At 40.9% G+C, this 14,580-nt stretch overlaps 2 protein-coding genes across 9 annotated transcripts in view; one reads left to right on the top strand and one right to left on the bottom strand.

Annotated features, from left to right (window-relative positions):
* WDR93 (WD repeat domain 93) overlaps window positions 1-692 on the bottom strand; it is a 52,392-nt gene extending 51,700 nt beyond the window's left edge. For all 5 annotated transcript variants that reach the window (XM_070358259.1, XM_005895146.3, XM_070358260.1 and 2 more), the window contains exon 1: window positions 558-692. The gene's annotated coding sequence lies outside the window, so the exon portion shown is untranslated. The remainder of the gene's footprint in view (window positions 1-557) is intronic.
* Window positions 690-14,126, top strand: PEX11A (peroxisomal biogenesis factor 11 alpha). 4 transcript variants are annotated; one of them, XM_070358264.1, is made up of 4 exons: window positions 691-829; window positions 2,981-3,096; window positions 5,370-5,985; window positions 13,994-14,126. In XM_070358264.1, exons 1-3 carry the CDS (start codon window positions 774-776, stop codon window positions 5,939-5,941), a joined length of 744 nt encoding a protein of 247 aa, XP_070214365.1. In that variant the 5' UTR covers window positions 691-773; the 3' UTR covers window positions 5,942-5,985; window positions 13,994-14,126. The 4 variants fall into 4 exon arrangements, with proteins under 4 accessions (XP_014333541.2, XP_070214365.1, XP_070214366.1 ...); XM_070358265.1 differs by lacking the exon at window positions 13,994-14,126 and adding an exon at window positions 9,223-9,357; XM_005895144.3 differs by lacking the exon at window positions 13,994-14,126 and having other exon boundaries at window positions 5,370-7,759.
* Window positions 14,127-14,580: the final 454 nt, after the last annotated feature.

Below are 14,580 nucleotides of genomic sequence, written 5' to 3'. Positions count from 1 at the left end.
AGAATTCTATAAAATTATTGTTTATGGAAGAGTGGGGCTTCATGTCTTCAAGCCTCAAAAAGGAAAGTTCAGTGGTGTAGTTTTATTGTAATCTCTTTTAGCCCCCACTTCCTTCATATTAACCCTTTTTCAGAATTCCCTCAAGGAGCAATCTTCTTTCAGTGTTCATTCAATAATCCTAACAGAAAATTCTCTCACTCTACCTAGCTCTCATGCTAAAATACACCCCATGAATTGGCTTATCTCTGCTCTAACCATTTTCTTCCCCAGATCTGGAACTGGTGTTGCTCAAGGGAAAACAGAGATACAGAGCTGGGAAATGATTAGGCACCTCAGTCCCCAAGCAAAAAGTTCAGGGAAACCTCCATTCGGGACTCCGCTGTGGAGGTCCCTGGGTACCCGGGATCTGCGGGGAGGCGCAGGGCGTCCTAGGGACGCCTGAGGTTGAGGAGACAGGTCCCCTCAGATCCCCCGCTCGGAGATCCTAGAGATAGAGGGGAGTCCTGGCACATGTGAGGAGCCGCGGCACCCGGATCAGAAGCCGATATTTCTCTCACCTGGACCAGCAGCGTGGCGTCGCCGTAGTAACCACAACTTCCGGTCCCAACCGGACGTCCACTAAGTCCTCTTTGGAAGGGGTACACGCCCCCGTGGGGGCGGGGAGACTTGGTCCCTCGGGTGTGGAGAGACTGACGCTCCCGCGGGGAATAGTTGGCCGCCCCTGAGGACTAGTGACAGAGCCTGGTGTGACGCGTGTCCTTGGGCTGGGTGCCATGGACGCCTTCATCCGCTTCACCAACCAGACCCAGGGCCGGGACCGACTCTTCAGGTGAGTTAGGTGCCCGCGGCCTCTACCCCTTCCCGGGTGTCCTCACTCGGGTCGACGGTTCCCAGTTCTCCACACCCGGAGAGGGCGGTAGTAGCCCAGTGGACGAAATCGGGAAAGCCGCTTCCGGCTCCCGGCGGTAGCGTGGCCCGGGAGCCCCTCCTCACCCCAACTTCAATGAGGTTGGGCCGAACACATTTCCCTTCCCGTCCGGTCCCGCGCCTCCAGGCCGCCGGCTGCGGTAAACCAGCCGACGAACCCTCCTCTCCTGACCCCAGGAAGAGTGGGTTTTCTCCGCTCAATATTCCTCCAAGGAATTATTTCAGACAAACTCGGGGTTGACATCTGAGCACTTGTTAGTATCTTGAAAAGCTCCATGAAATACTTATGGGGAGGAACTGTGTTTGTCATCCGTATCTCAGCGAGATACCGCCTGTGAAATAGTTTTGTGAACCGTAAAATGCAGTGTGGAGAGCCTCAGAACTGACCACCCTTCCGAGGTACACGCCGTGCTGCTGAAAATATTAGAGCTTGTGGCTTTAATATTAGCTCCTAACGTTTCTTTTAGGGATTTGGTTGAGTCGTGCTTAATAAAAAGAAATTAGTCACAATTGCAGTTTTATTTAACAGGTTTTTCTTCTTCTGAGTGTACAATGCTGATACATACAGATGAATAGTAACCCCAACAATTATGAGACTTTTGGAACCGGGCTTTATGCCAGATGTTTTCTCAGTGTTACAACTAACACTCAGTGTTACAACCCACTTTCTCAGTGTTACAACCCACTTAACTGTCAACACAACCCTATTAGGTTAAATTCTTGAAATCATTCCCATTTCACAGAAATGGGGAAACTGAAGCAGAAGGAGTTTAATAGGGACTAAGTGACTGAACTGAGAAAACCACACAGTTGACTTCAGAACCCAGTTCTTTAACCATCAAGCCATACTATCTTTCTAACTAATTTGGTAGATTTTCAAAATGGTCACATTATGTACAAACTTCATTAAAACAGAAGCCTCCAGTTCCAGTGTGCTTAGAATATACTCTGCAAATTTTATCAGTGAGGTTGGTTAATAAATAATTGCTTAGTATATACTTATTATATGTACTTAGCATATACTTATCTCAAGATCTGAGATTTCTAGTATTCATTTCCTAATCCTCTTGGTGGTCTACAGCTTTTGTGAATACACTGGCATTCAGAAAATAATGTCTTGTTTTTGGACGTATTCCTATTATTAGGCCAGATCTGAGAAAAAGGGATTCATTGACCTGACCAACTTGAGCCCTTTAGCCAGGAAACATTCAAGAGAAAGAGAGATTGTTTCTTATTACTTCAGGCATAGTAACACATTCAACATTTTTATTGAGAATAATATTTATAGCACAAGGGGATTCAGATGCAGTTACAGGAGAGTAGGAAACAGGCATCTACCTACTTTATTTACTAGAAGCCAGATGCATTTAGATGTTTGGTTATATGATATAAAATATTTCATTTGTTATGTTTCTGTCAGTAAGGCATTGCTCTTTGTACTCACAACAGTAATCATTTTATTGAATATTTAGTAGTATTAAACAGGAGTCTGTATTTTATATAAGATGCTAATTAGTTTGAAAGACAAATCTATACTTATTTACGTGTTGGTCTGTATTTGGTTCTTTTATAAAAAGTTAAACAGTATGCCAGCAGTGGACTTTTCATTGGTTCTGGTTTGAGTATGTGACCTGTCACATCAAGTATTTGGTAAAAATTTCCTTTTAGAAACCTGAAAATCTTTTAGAAATTTACACTGGAGAAAATAAAGAATATGGATCTTTGCAGACTTAACGTGAGGTAGACTTTTCTGCAGTTTACTCTTTTGATTATATCCATTTGTCTGTGCCAGCAACGGGCGTTCTGAGAAACTGTTCACTCTATTTTTGCAGATTTCTCTTTCATTACCTTTGTGTTTCATTTTCATCACATGTTCTACCCTTTGGCCCTGTGAAATGAGTGTTGCAGAATTTTGCTCTTGTGAGAGCTGCTGCATGAGAAATTGTTTTGGAAACTTTGTTTTCGGCAAGACATGTTTCTCTTTCCCTTACTTCACGAATCACATTTTATTTGGCTTGTAAATCATTCTCCTCATTTTTCTTTTCCATTTCAGAGCCACTCAGTACACATGCATGTTGCTTAGATATTTGTTAGAGCCTAAAGCTGACAATGAGAAGGTTGTAATGAAGCTCAAGAAACTGGAATCCAGTGTGAGCACTGGCCGTAAATGTAAGTACCCTGTCCCTTGAGGGACAGTGGCTCCTGGTTTAGAATCCTCAGACCTTGTAATTCACAAAAATACTTCCTAGGTCATGAATTTCTAGTCAGTCAAGCTTACTGATGAAGATCACTAGTAGGGCTGCCCTCGTGGAATGATAGGCCTTAAAGACGGAATATTTTGCTGCAGACGGTTCACAAACACTCTCCTCTGTTCACATTTGGTGCAGCGTCTTGTCTTTCTGCTTCATCGTAACCAGTGGGACATACAGTGTGTTAGTTCACCTTGAGTTCTTAGAATCACAAAATGTTCTGGCAATCTCCAACATGAACTTCTGGCTCCTGGGAGCCCTGAGAGAATACAGTAGCTATATCCTTGACCCCCTTCCCTTTTCCCTTTTCTTGAGGGATTGCTAGAGGAAATGGATGGATACTTTTTCTTAAGTCATTTGTGGGGTTGTTTTCATGTAAAAGGCAAAAAAGCAGTCAGTGTTTTGTACTCATTTAATTCATTTTGAGTATCTGCTTCATGTAGGTATAGTTCTGAGCTTTATGGAAGAACTAAAATCACATGGTCTAATGATATAAGATTTAGTACCAAATATGTTGGTTGAGAAAAAGAAAGGTGTTTTGAGGAGGTGGAACTTGAGGTGTGGCGAGAGAGAGAAGGATTAGGAGAGCATTCTTGAAGGGTAGTTTCGTCTAGTGAAGGCTCAGGACTGCTCTGATTAAACCATTGTGTTGGAAGATCAATGAGGAAACTAGTTTGATGAGCAGAAGACTTACTTTGTCACGCAGAGGGATGGGAAGGAGCTCTTCTGGGTGGACTGGAAAGCCAAGATTAGAAGTTCTCCCTCTTCGGAATGTTGGGGCTCAAAGGCCCTTTAAAAATCACTGGTCTTTGAAGTTTAGAAAAGACTTACCCAAGGTCACTAAGCTACTTAGTGCAACAGCTAGAACTGGAAACCTGGATTATTCATTACATATTTTGTGTTATTTTTGATAAAACAATACCAAACATTTTTCTGAGCTCAGGATAGCTACTTCTGAGAATTTACTGAGTCTAAGATATATTCATGTATGGAAAATACTTCTTTTGTATCCTCCATAATGTTTCAGATTGTAATATATACAAATATTTATTGATTGGTGCATCACTGATCGAGTTATGTGCTCTGATAAAGGAAATGCCCTGGCAATGGTTGATTTAATTGAAGTAGGCGTCACATATGACAGTATTATTAGTTGTGCTACCCACTAAATCCTGTTATCTCTACTTTGGCTTTTTGACAGTAGGGAGCCGTAGGGGCTTTGGACCAGAGAAATTGCAGGATGATATTTTGTTAAGTCACTAAGTTGTGTCCAACTGTTTGTAACCTCATGGACTATGGCCCTCAAGGCTCCTCTGTCCATGGGGTTTCCCAGGCAAGAATACTGGCATAAGTTGCCATTTCCTTCTCCAGGGGATCTTCCCAATCCAGGGATTAAACCCATGTCTCCTGAACTGGCAGGTGGATTCTTTACTGCTGAGCCACCAAGGAAAGTGTTTTTTTAAAAAGCAGTCTTTTAACTGCAAGTCTTTTAACTGGAAAGTAAAGTGTAAGGCTGGAGAAGGCAATGGCACCCCACTCCGTTATCTTGCCTGGAGAATCCCATGGATGGAGGAGCCTGGTAGGCTACAGTCCACGGGGTCGATAAGAGTTGGACACAACTGAGCGACTTCACTTTCACTTTTCACTTTCATGCATTGGAGAAGGAAATGGCAACCCACTCCAGTGTTCTTGCCTGGAGGATCCCGGGGACGGGGGAGCCTGGTGGGCTGCCGTCTCTGGGGTCGCACAGAGTCAGACACGACTGACGCGACTTAGCAGCAGCAGCAGCAGCAAAATGTAAGGCATCAGACTCTCCAAAAGAATGTTGTATTCTGGAGTTCATGTTACCGCAGTACCTTCCTTCTAAAGAAGTATAGCTGGTAATATGCAAATTGTAACAACCCACACTTACGATTGACCTGGCCTAAAGTATGTTGTCATTTGTTAATGTGGTCATTCAAATGGAGGCAATAAGTTTAAAGGGTCACTTTTTTTTGCCTTCCAGGATCATCTTAGGTGTCCTTAACCTACTGTAAAGTGCTTTTCCTTTCCTGAGCAAAGACTGAGCCACAGATGCCAGTCAGTTGTTAAAGAAAGCAGTGCTGACCTCTCACCCTGATACAGGGCTTCTGCCTGTAAAATCCTGTTACATCTGATTAAATAACTGTTAATTCTTGTGGGTTCTTCTTGCAGGGTTCAGACTAGGCAATGTGGTGCATGCTCTCCAGGCGACACAGCAGAGCGTTCGTGCCACTGACCTGGTGCCCCGCATATGCCTAACATTAGCCAGCTTGAACCGTGTGATTTATTTCATCTGTGACACCGTCCTCTTCGTGAGGAGTACAGGGCTCGCCTCTGGTGTTAACAAAGAGAAATGGCGAAGGTGGGCTGCCCGCTATTACTACTATTCTCTTCTGCTGAGCCTGGTCAGAGATCTGTACGAAGTCTCCCTGCAGATGAAACAGGTTGCACACGACAGGGCAAAGAGGGAGAAGTCACCATCCCAGGATACCCTCGGGTACAGTGTGGCTGACGAGGAGACAGAGTGGCTCCAGTCCCTTCTTCTTCTCTTATTCCACTCTCTGAAGAGGCATCCTCCCTTGTTTCTGGACACAGTGAAGAACTTCTGTGACATCCTGAACCCCTTGGACCAGTTGGGGATCTATAAGTCCAATCCTGGCATCATAGGCCTCGGAGGCCTCGTGTCCTCTGTAGCAGGCATCATCACTGTGGCGTATCCGCAGATGAAACTGAAGACCCAGTGACATGGTTTCAGGCTGAAGACAAGTATCTGCTTTGAAGACAAGCTGTAAGTGAGATGGACATCTGCACTAGGCACAGCCGTGTCATACTGTGCTTGAGGACTTATTCACATGAACATTTAGTGACTGTGACATGAACAGAGGTGGGGCCAAGGATGGTGAAGGGGAGAGCTTGAAGGTTTATGTTTTCTAGAATGCAGGAGTGACTTCTAAATTTCTGTGTATTTTTCCTTCATCTCACATTTATTGAGCATCTCTTATGTGCATATTAGGAGCTCAGTGTTTGCTAAGTGAATAAAAATTGAAAGAGAAAAATTGAAAAGATCTAAACTAACAAGTGGACACTAATATATAGTGACTGCAATTCGGGAGACCTGGGTTTGACCCCTGGGTAGGGACGATCCCTGGAGAAGGGCATGGTAACCCACTCCAGTATTCTTGCCTAGAGAATCCCATGGACAGAGGAGCCTGGTGGGCTACAGTCCATGGGGTCGCACAGAGTTGGACATGACTGAGTCCGTGTGCCTGGCTACTTTTGCAGAACTCCAGTAGGTCTGATGCACAGCCCCCTCTCAGATCTAGTAGAGGCCCCTGATCCGGTCACTTATCCCACTTCCTCCATAGCTGTCAGTGCCAGGATGGAGCAGAGCTGGCCTTCTAGCCTCTTAACTTACCTTTCACGTCGCTGCACTCCTGTCCTTCCTCTGTCCAGGAGTAAAATCAGAAATGCATCAGGTGTCTTTATGGTTTAAATTGTGTCTTTAGGTAATGCACTGAGGAAAAACAAATAAAAAGCAGATAGAAAGGACATGAAGTAAAAATAATGTGGAAAGTCACAGCTGGTGCCTGTCGGTCAGCTTGTGACGGATGAGGAGATTGAGGTTAAAACTGAGGACAGGGACTTCCCTAGTGGTCCATGGCTGGGACTCTGTGCTCCCAATGCAGGGAGCCCAGGGTTCAATTCCTGGTCGGGGAACTAGATCCCACATGCTGCAATTTAAGATCCTCCATGCCACAACTAAGACCTAGCACAGCCAAAAAACAAAACTGAGGCCAGACCTCGTTTCTCTGACTCCCAATCCAGTGGTCTTTTCATGTGTCACTGTCTTCCTGATTGGGTAGAAGTGTGAGACTCTCCAGAATCCCGTACAAAAAGCATTTTTTTTTTTAAAGAACATTTGTTGGCCAGTGGTTTATATTCTGTTCTACAGATATCTAGATCCACCAACTGGATTGTTTTATTTAAAGCCATATAACAGTATGGGCATTTATACATCAATTTTCATTGAAATTTATGAAGTTAAGAAACTTCATGAATACTATAAAGTAGAAGGATCATAACATTCTGTAAGTCAGACTTCATATTTGTGGAGTGGTTGGGAAAAGTGGAAAAGGGCAGTGAGCTATGAGTGAAGAAGACACCAGAATACTGAGTGGATGCCACTTGCTCATGCAGGGTGCTGGGTTCTTTCTTATGATTGTGGATCCTCTTAATTTGAGGCAAGTGAGGTAGAGAAATAGGGTAGCATCAGATAAGAGGCCAGGGTCAGCCTTACCAGTAAAGCCATCACATTTATCTGAAGAGCAATGAGAAACGTACACTCAGTAAATTTTCCATAAATGTGATTGAGATTCTTAAAAAATAGATTCAGGTACTTGGCTGTCTGAGTAACCAATCAAGATACAGGATTTGACAAAGAACATTTTGGGAATTTGAGGAGAAATGAAAACTGCTAGATCGGGGCAAATAAAAAATATTAACTATACTTTGTCCATATCTTCTACTGTAATAAATTATGTCTAATAAATCTGTAGACAGAATTTACGCATGTATCTGTGAATGTGTTCTGGGAATGGACAAGAGTTAAAGGTGGTCCTAAGATAAGCAGTCTACACAGTCGATAGAGTGAGTTCTGGTAAAATAAGCTCTTGGCTGGAAGGTCCAAGTGCAGGAGAAGGATGAAGAAAGATTTAAATATAGAACATCCTGGTTGAAAGAGACCTCTAAGACAATCTTGTCCAGACTGCTGAGGGTCCCATATATTATCCCCGTCAGTGGTGTTTTCTTCTGCCTGGAAAAGCTTGACTCTAATGGCATTTTAACAGTGTGTCCATCTTGGTAGTTTTGTCCTCTGCAAGTTAGAGTGGGTGATGGGGAGCTTGGGAAAAGCCACCTCTTCTAGAATTTGTGAAAACCTTAATGGTACCTCCATCCCTGTGCACTTTTCTCCTTTCTAACTAACCATCCCCACCTTCAATCCACCATATTCATTCAGGAGGGATTCTGAAAACCAAAGATATTTTTTTTCTCCTCAAGTTTTACTGAGATATAATTGACACAGTACTGTATAAGGTGTACAGCATAATGATTTGACTTACATACATCAGGAAATGATTACCACAGTAAGCTTAGTAAATATCCATCATCTCATATAGATACAAAATTAAAGAAATAAAAAAAATTTTTCCTTACATTTAGAACCCTTAGGGTTTACTCACTAAAGAACTTCCATAAATAACATACAACAGTATTAATTATATTTATCATGTTGTGCATACATCCCTAGTACTTATTTGTTTTATAACTGGAAGTTTGTACTTTTTGACTGCCTTCTTCCAGTTACCCCTCTCCCCATCTCCTGCCTCTGATAACCACAAATCTGATTTCTTTTTTCTATGAGTTTGGTTTTGAAGTAAAAGTGACCTACAGCACAGTCTTATTTCCTGGTACAGAACATAGTAATTTGATATTTCTACACATTTCAAAATGATCACCACAATAAATCTAGTTATCTGTCACCAGACAAAGGTATTATATATTTATTGATTAAATTTTCCACATTGTACATTCCATACCTGTGACACATTTATTTTATAACTGTAAGAAGTTTGTTAATCTCCCTCACCTATTTGCTCTTTTACCCCATACCCTTACATCAAATGGTAAGTATTCTTAATAACTGTATTTCTGTTTTTTCTTTTTTAAAAAATTGAAGTATAGCTGGTTTACAATAATGTTAGTTTCAGGCGTACAACAAAGTGAATCAGTGATACATATGTATTTTTTAGATTATTTTCCATTATAGGTTATTATAAGATATTGAATATAGTTCCCTGTGCTATACAAAAAATCCTTATTTATGTGTTTTATGTATAGTAGTTTGTTAATCCCATACTCCTAATTTATCCCTACCCCTGTTCCCCTTTGCTAACAATTAGTTTGATTTCTATGTCTGTGAGTCTGTTTCTCTTTTGTATATAAATTCGTTTGTATTATTTTTTAGATTCCATATGTGCGTGCGTGCTAAGTCACTTCAATCATGTCCGACTTTGGACTCTATGGACTGTAGCCTGCCAGGCTCCTCTGTCCAAGGGATTCTTCAGGCAAGAATACGGAGTGGGTTGCTGTGCCCTCCAGGGGATCCTCTCAACCCAGGGATTGAACCCACATCATTTATGTCTCCTGTATTAGCAGGCAGGTTCTTTACCACTAAGTGATACCGTATAATATTTGTCCAAAGACATTTCTTAGATGTATAGACCAGCACATTCACAGCTGAACATTGTTGCCTAGAATTTGTTGAATTTCAACAACAAATGTTTGAGTGCCATGCTTAGATCTGGGATCCATTTGTATACCGGATGACCAGGGTCCCTGTGCTCACGGGGTAGTTGGACAGGGTTGGGGGCAGGACATATAGGGATGGGGAATAAAGGGAATAACTACGTCCTTCAAGCTGCTGCTGGAAAGTGGACTCTTCCCATGGGACTCTGTTAGACCCTTTTCACCACTTCTCACTTCTCACCCACATCCTGGATGCCCAGCTGACACGGCCAAAGAGCCAGCTTTGTCAACAGAGCTTTCAGCCACAGAGCCCTGTACTCCCTCTGGCCCAAAGCCATGACTTCAAAGTCTTAACACTGCCCTTTGGCCCAGGTTGCTCTCTTGACACATAGATAATTTGACCTGAACATTGAAGTGAGGTGAAGGCAGAGGCCACTTCTTTAGGTACTTCCCTTTCTCTCTATTGCTGCCTTATATTTTCAAAGCCCAGGTTGGATCAATAAGTATTAAATGTATCACATATTTTAAACGTTTTAGTAATTTTTATTGGAATGTAGTTGCTTTGCAATGCTGTATTTGTTTCTTGCTGTACAGCAAAGTGAATCAGTTATACATATACATATATCCACTCATTTTTAGATTTTCTTTCTATTTAGATCACCACAGAGCACTGAGTTCCCTGTGCTAAACTGTAGGCTCTCATTATTTACTTATTTTATACATTGTATCAATTATAAATATATGTCAGTCCCAATCTCCCAACTCATTTTACCCCCTCCCTCTTTGATAACCATAAGTTTCTTCTCTACATTTGTGACTCTATACATATTTTTGCTTTGCAGGCAAGTTCATCTCTACTATTTTTCTAGATTCCACATATAAATGATATTATACAATGTTTTTCTCTTTCTGACATAACTCTACTTTGTATGATAGCCTCTAGGTCTACCTACATCTCTGCAAATGTCATTTCTTTTATGGCTGTGTAATATTCCATTATATATATATGTACCACATCTTTTTTATCCTTTCCTCTCTCTATGTCCTTTTACCTTGCTTTTGTGTCCTGGCTACTGTAAATAGTCCTTCAGTGAACAGGGTGTGTGAATTCTTTAGAATTATGGTTTTCTCTAGATATATGCTTAGGAGTGGGGCTTCTGGGTCATATGGTAGTTCTATTTTTAGTTTTTTAAGGAACCTCCATACTGTTCTCCATAATTATTATACAGTTTACATTCCCACTGACAGTACAAGAGGGTTCCCTTTTCTCCACACTCTCTCCAGCGTTTCTTGTTTATAGCCTGTTTGATGATGGCCATTCTAACTGATGTGAGGTGATATCTCATTGTAGTTTTGATTTGCATTTCTCTAATAATTAGCAATGTTGAGAATATTTTCAGATGTTTGTTGGCCATTTCTATATCTTCTTTAGAGAAATGTCTATTTAGGTCTTCCACCTGTTTTTTGATTGGGTTATTTGTTTGTTTTTGATATTGAGCTGCATGAGCTATTTGTGTGTTTTGGAGATTAATCCCTTGTTAGTTGCTTCATTTACAAATATTTTCTCCCATTCTGAGAGTTGTCATTTCGTTTTGTTTAGGGTTTGCTTTGCTGTGCAAAAGCTTTTAAGCTTAGGTCCCATTTTTTAATTTTTGTTTTTATTTTCATTATTCTAAGCAGTGGATAGAAAGAGATCTTGCTGTGATTTATATCAGAGAATGTTCTGCATATATTTTCCTCTAAGAGTTTTATAGTACCTAGCCTTACATTTAGGTCTTTAATCTATTTTGTTTTTGTGTATGGTGTTAGGGAATGTTCTGATTTCATTTTTGTACATGTAACTGTCCAGTTTTTGCAGTACCACTTATTGAAGAGACTATCTTTTCTTCACTGTATATTCTTGCCTCCCTTGTCATAGAAAATGCTCAAAATTCTCCAAGCCAGGCTTCAACAGTATGTGAACCATGAACTTCCAGATGTTCAAGCTGGATTTAGAAAAGGCAGAGGAACCAGAGATCAAATTGCCAACATCCATTGGAACATTGAAAAAGCAAGAGAGTTCCAGAAAAACATCTGCCTCATTGACTATACCTTTGACTGTGTGGATCACAACAAACTGTGGAAAATTCTTCAAGAGATGGGAATACCAGACCACCTGGTCTGCCTCCTGAGAAATCTGTATGCAGGTCAAGAAGCAACAGTTAGAACTAGATATGGAACAACAGACTGGCTCCAAATAGGGAAAGGAGTATCTCAAGGCTGTATATTGTCACCCTGCTTATTTAACTTATATGCAGAGTACATCATGAGAAACGCTGGACTGGAAGAAGCACAAACTGGAATCAAGATTGCCGGGAGAAATATCAATAACCTCAGATATGCAGATTACACCACCATTATGGCAGAAAGTGAAGAGCAACTAAAGAGCCTCTTGATGAAAGAGGAGACTGAAAAAGTTGGCTTAAAACTCAACATTCAGAAAAAGATCATGGCATCTGGTCCCATCACTTCATGGCAAATAGATGTGTAAACAGTAAGAGACTATATTTTTTTTATTTTTTTGATCCAAAATCACTGCAGATGGTGACTGCAGCCATAAAATTAAGACACTTGCTCCTTGGAAGAAAAGTTATGACCAACCTAGACAGCATATTAAAAAGCAGAGGCATTACTTTGCCAACAAAGGTCCATCTAGTCAAAGGTATGGTTTTCCCAGTAGTCATGTATGGATGTGAGAGTTGGACTTTAAAAAGAAAGCTGAGTGCCAAAGAATTGATGCTTTTGAACTGTGGTGTTGGAGAAGACTCTTGAGAGTCCCTTGAACTGCAAGGAGATCCAACCAGTCCATCCTAAAGGAAATCAGTCCTGAATATTTGTTGGAAGACTGATGCTGAAGCTGAAACTCCAATATTTTGGCCACCTGATGCAAAGAATGGAGTCATTTGAAAACAGCTTGATGCTGGGAAAAATTGAAGGCAGGAGGAGAGGGGATGACAGAGGATGAGATGGTTGGATGGCATCACTGACTCAATGGACATGAGTTTGAGTAAACTCCAGGACTTGGTGATGTACAGGGAGGCCTGACATGCTTCAGTCCATGGGGCTGCAAAGAGTTGGACATGACTGAGCAACTGAACTGAACTGAGGTGGTCATAGGTGCAGGTACATGGGTTTATTGCTGGACTTCTATCTTGTTTCCTGATCTGATCTATATTTCTGGTGTTGTGCCTGTACCATACTGTTCTGATTACTGTAACTTTTCAGTATAGTCTGAAGTCAGGGTGCCTCATTCCTGCAGCTCTGTTCTTCTTTCTCAACATTGCTTTTACTATTCAGGGTCTTCTGTGTTTCCATACAAAGTGTAAAATGTTTTGTTCTAATTCTGTGAAAAATGCCCTTGGTAATCTGATCGGGATAGCACTGAATTTGTAGATTGCTTTGGGTAGTATAGTAATTTTCACAATATTGATTCTGTCAATCCAAGAACATGGTATAGCTTTCCATTTGTGTCATCTTTTATTTTTTTCATCAGTATCCTATAGTTTTGCCTCCTTGGGTATTTTATTTATTTTTTGATGTGATGGTAAATGAGATTGTTTCTGTAATCTATAATTCTGGTCTTTCATTGTTAGTATATAGAATTGCAAGAAATGTTTATGTATTAATTTTGTATCTTTCAACTTTACCAGATTCACTGATGAGCTCTAGTAGTTTTCTGGCAGCATCTTTAGGATTTCTTAGGTATCGTATCAGTTTTACTTCTTTTCCAATTTGGATTCCTTTTGTTTGGAATCTTTTGGATTCCTTTTGTTTCTTTTTCTTCTCTGATAGCCATAGCTAGAACTTCCAAAACTGTGTTGAATAAAAGTGTCTAGAGTGGACATCCTTATCTTGTTCCTTACCTTAGAGGAAATACTTTCACCTTTTCACCATTGAGTTTGACGTTAGCTGTAGGTGTGTCATATGTTTATTATGTGTCGTATCCTTTATTATGTTGAGGTAGGTTCCTTCTAGGCCCACTTTCTGAAGAGTTTTTATCATAAATAGGTGGTATCACATATTTATTATTCTTTTTGGAGACTCCATTTGACTCTTTCCTCCCCTTCCTGACTTCTAGTTTCCTGCCTTATCATATCCTAGACATACAATTGATTACAGAGGATCTATTACACATCTCCATTCCTCTCCACTTGCTGCCTCTTTCTCTGATTGCCCACAGTATACAGCTTAGCAGAGAGCCAACAGTAGGTACGATTTTGCAAAATATAAGGGAAATAAGTTTTGTCCTATTACCTATGTTAATTAAAAAGCCCTTCTTAGATAATCTGAAAACTATGGCTTATATCACAACCCTCCATCATCTCTGAAGCCAGAAACTAGCACTTGGGGTCCTGTCTGATTCATTACTAAGGACAGGAGGAGAGGTGATCAGTGGCTGTCTGGATGCTGTTGATCAGTAACTGAATCTTGGTCAACATTGTCTTTTCCAGACTTGACAAAATCCAGTTGGCTTTCTCACTGCATATTCTGGTGGCATCTTAAATCAGGCAGAGTTCAATAAACTTTCTGGAAATCTGGGATTTACAGAGATTGAAATAACTCCATTAAAGCCTAGATTGTCAAGGAATCTACCCCAGCTCTGGTTCTCTTCTTCACTGAGAGTAATTTATCTTCATAATCAAAAGACTAACACGTTCAGGTAAACTGTATTCCTGTGTGGGTTTAAATCTTACTGTTCAAAAGTCATTCTTGATAGTAAAAAATAAGGATGAGGGAAATGGATTGAAAACCATTCCACAGGACCCTCTATGGAAAAGGAGTCAAAGATTATAAAACTTTAGAGGTTATGAGTTTAATGACATATAACCCAACATCTTCTTTCTGGAAAACAGCTTTTTTGAGAAGTGAGGGTCAGAAATGGGTCACAGAGCAGATATTTCATTGCTCAGGAATAATAACTCCTCTGAGTCTGGTTTTCCCTCAGCCCTGCTCTCTACCCCCTAGTTGGCTAAATCTCCTTACAGAAGTCAGGATATGCCCAGGGGACCCTGGGTCAAATAACCATGACAACAGGCTG

Source organism: Bos mutus, chromosome 21, assembly GCF_027580195.1.
Source record: "Bos mutus isolate GX-2022 chromosome 21, NWIPB_WYAK_1.1, whole genome shotgun sequence".
NCBI lineage: Eukaryota > Metazoa > Chordata > Mammalia > Artiodactyla > Bovidae > Bos > Bos mutus.
This window is presented reverse-complemented; position numbering and strand designations above follow the sequence as displayed.

Excerpts from the sequence above, each read along its gene's own strand:
- PEX11A (XM_070358264.1), top strand. The coding sequence starts at position 774 with ATGGACGCCTTCATCCGCTTCACCAACCAGACCCAGGGCCGGGACCGA. Across the intron at positions 830-2,980 it reads GGCCGGGACCGACTCTTCAG|AGCCACTCAGTACACATGCA; the intron begins GTGAGTTAGGTG and ends TTTCCATTTCAG. Across the intron at positions 3,097-5,369 it reads TGTGAGCACTGGCCGTAAAT|GGTTCAGACTAGGCAATGTG; the intron begins GTAAGTACCCTG and ends TTCTTCTTGCAG.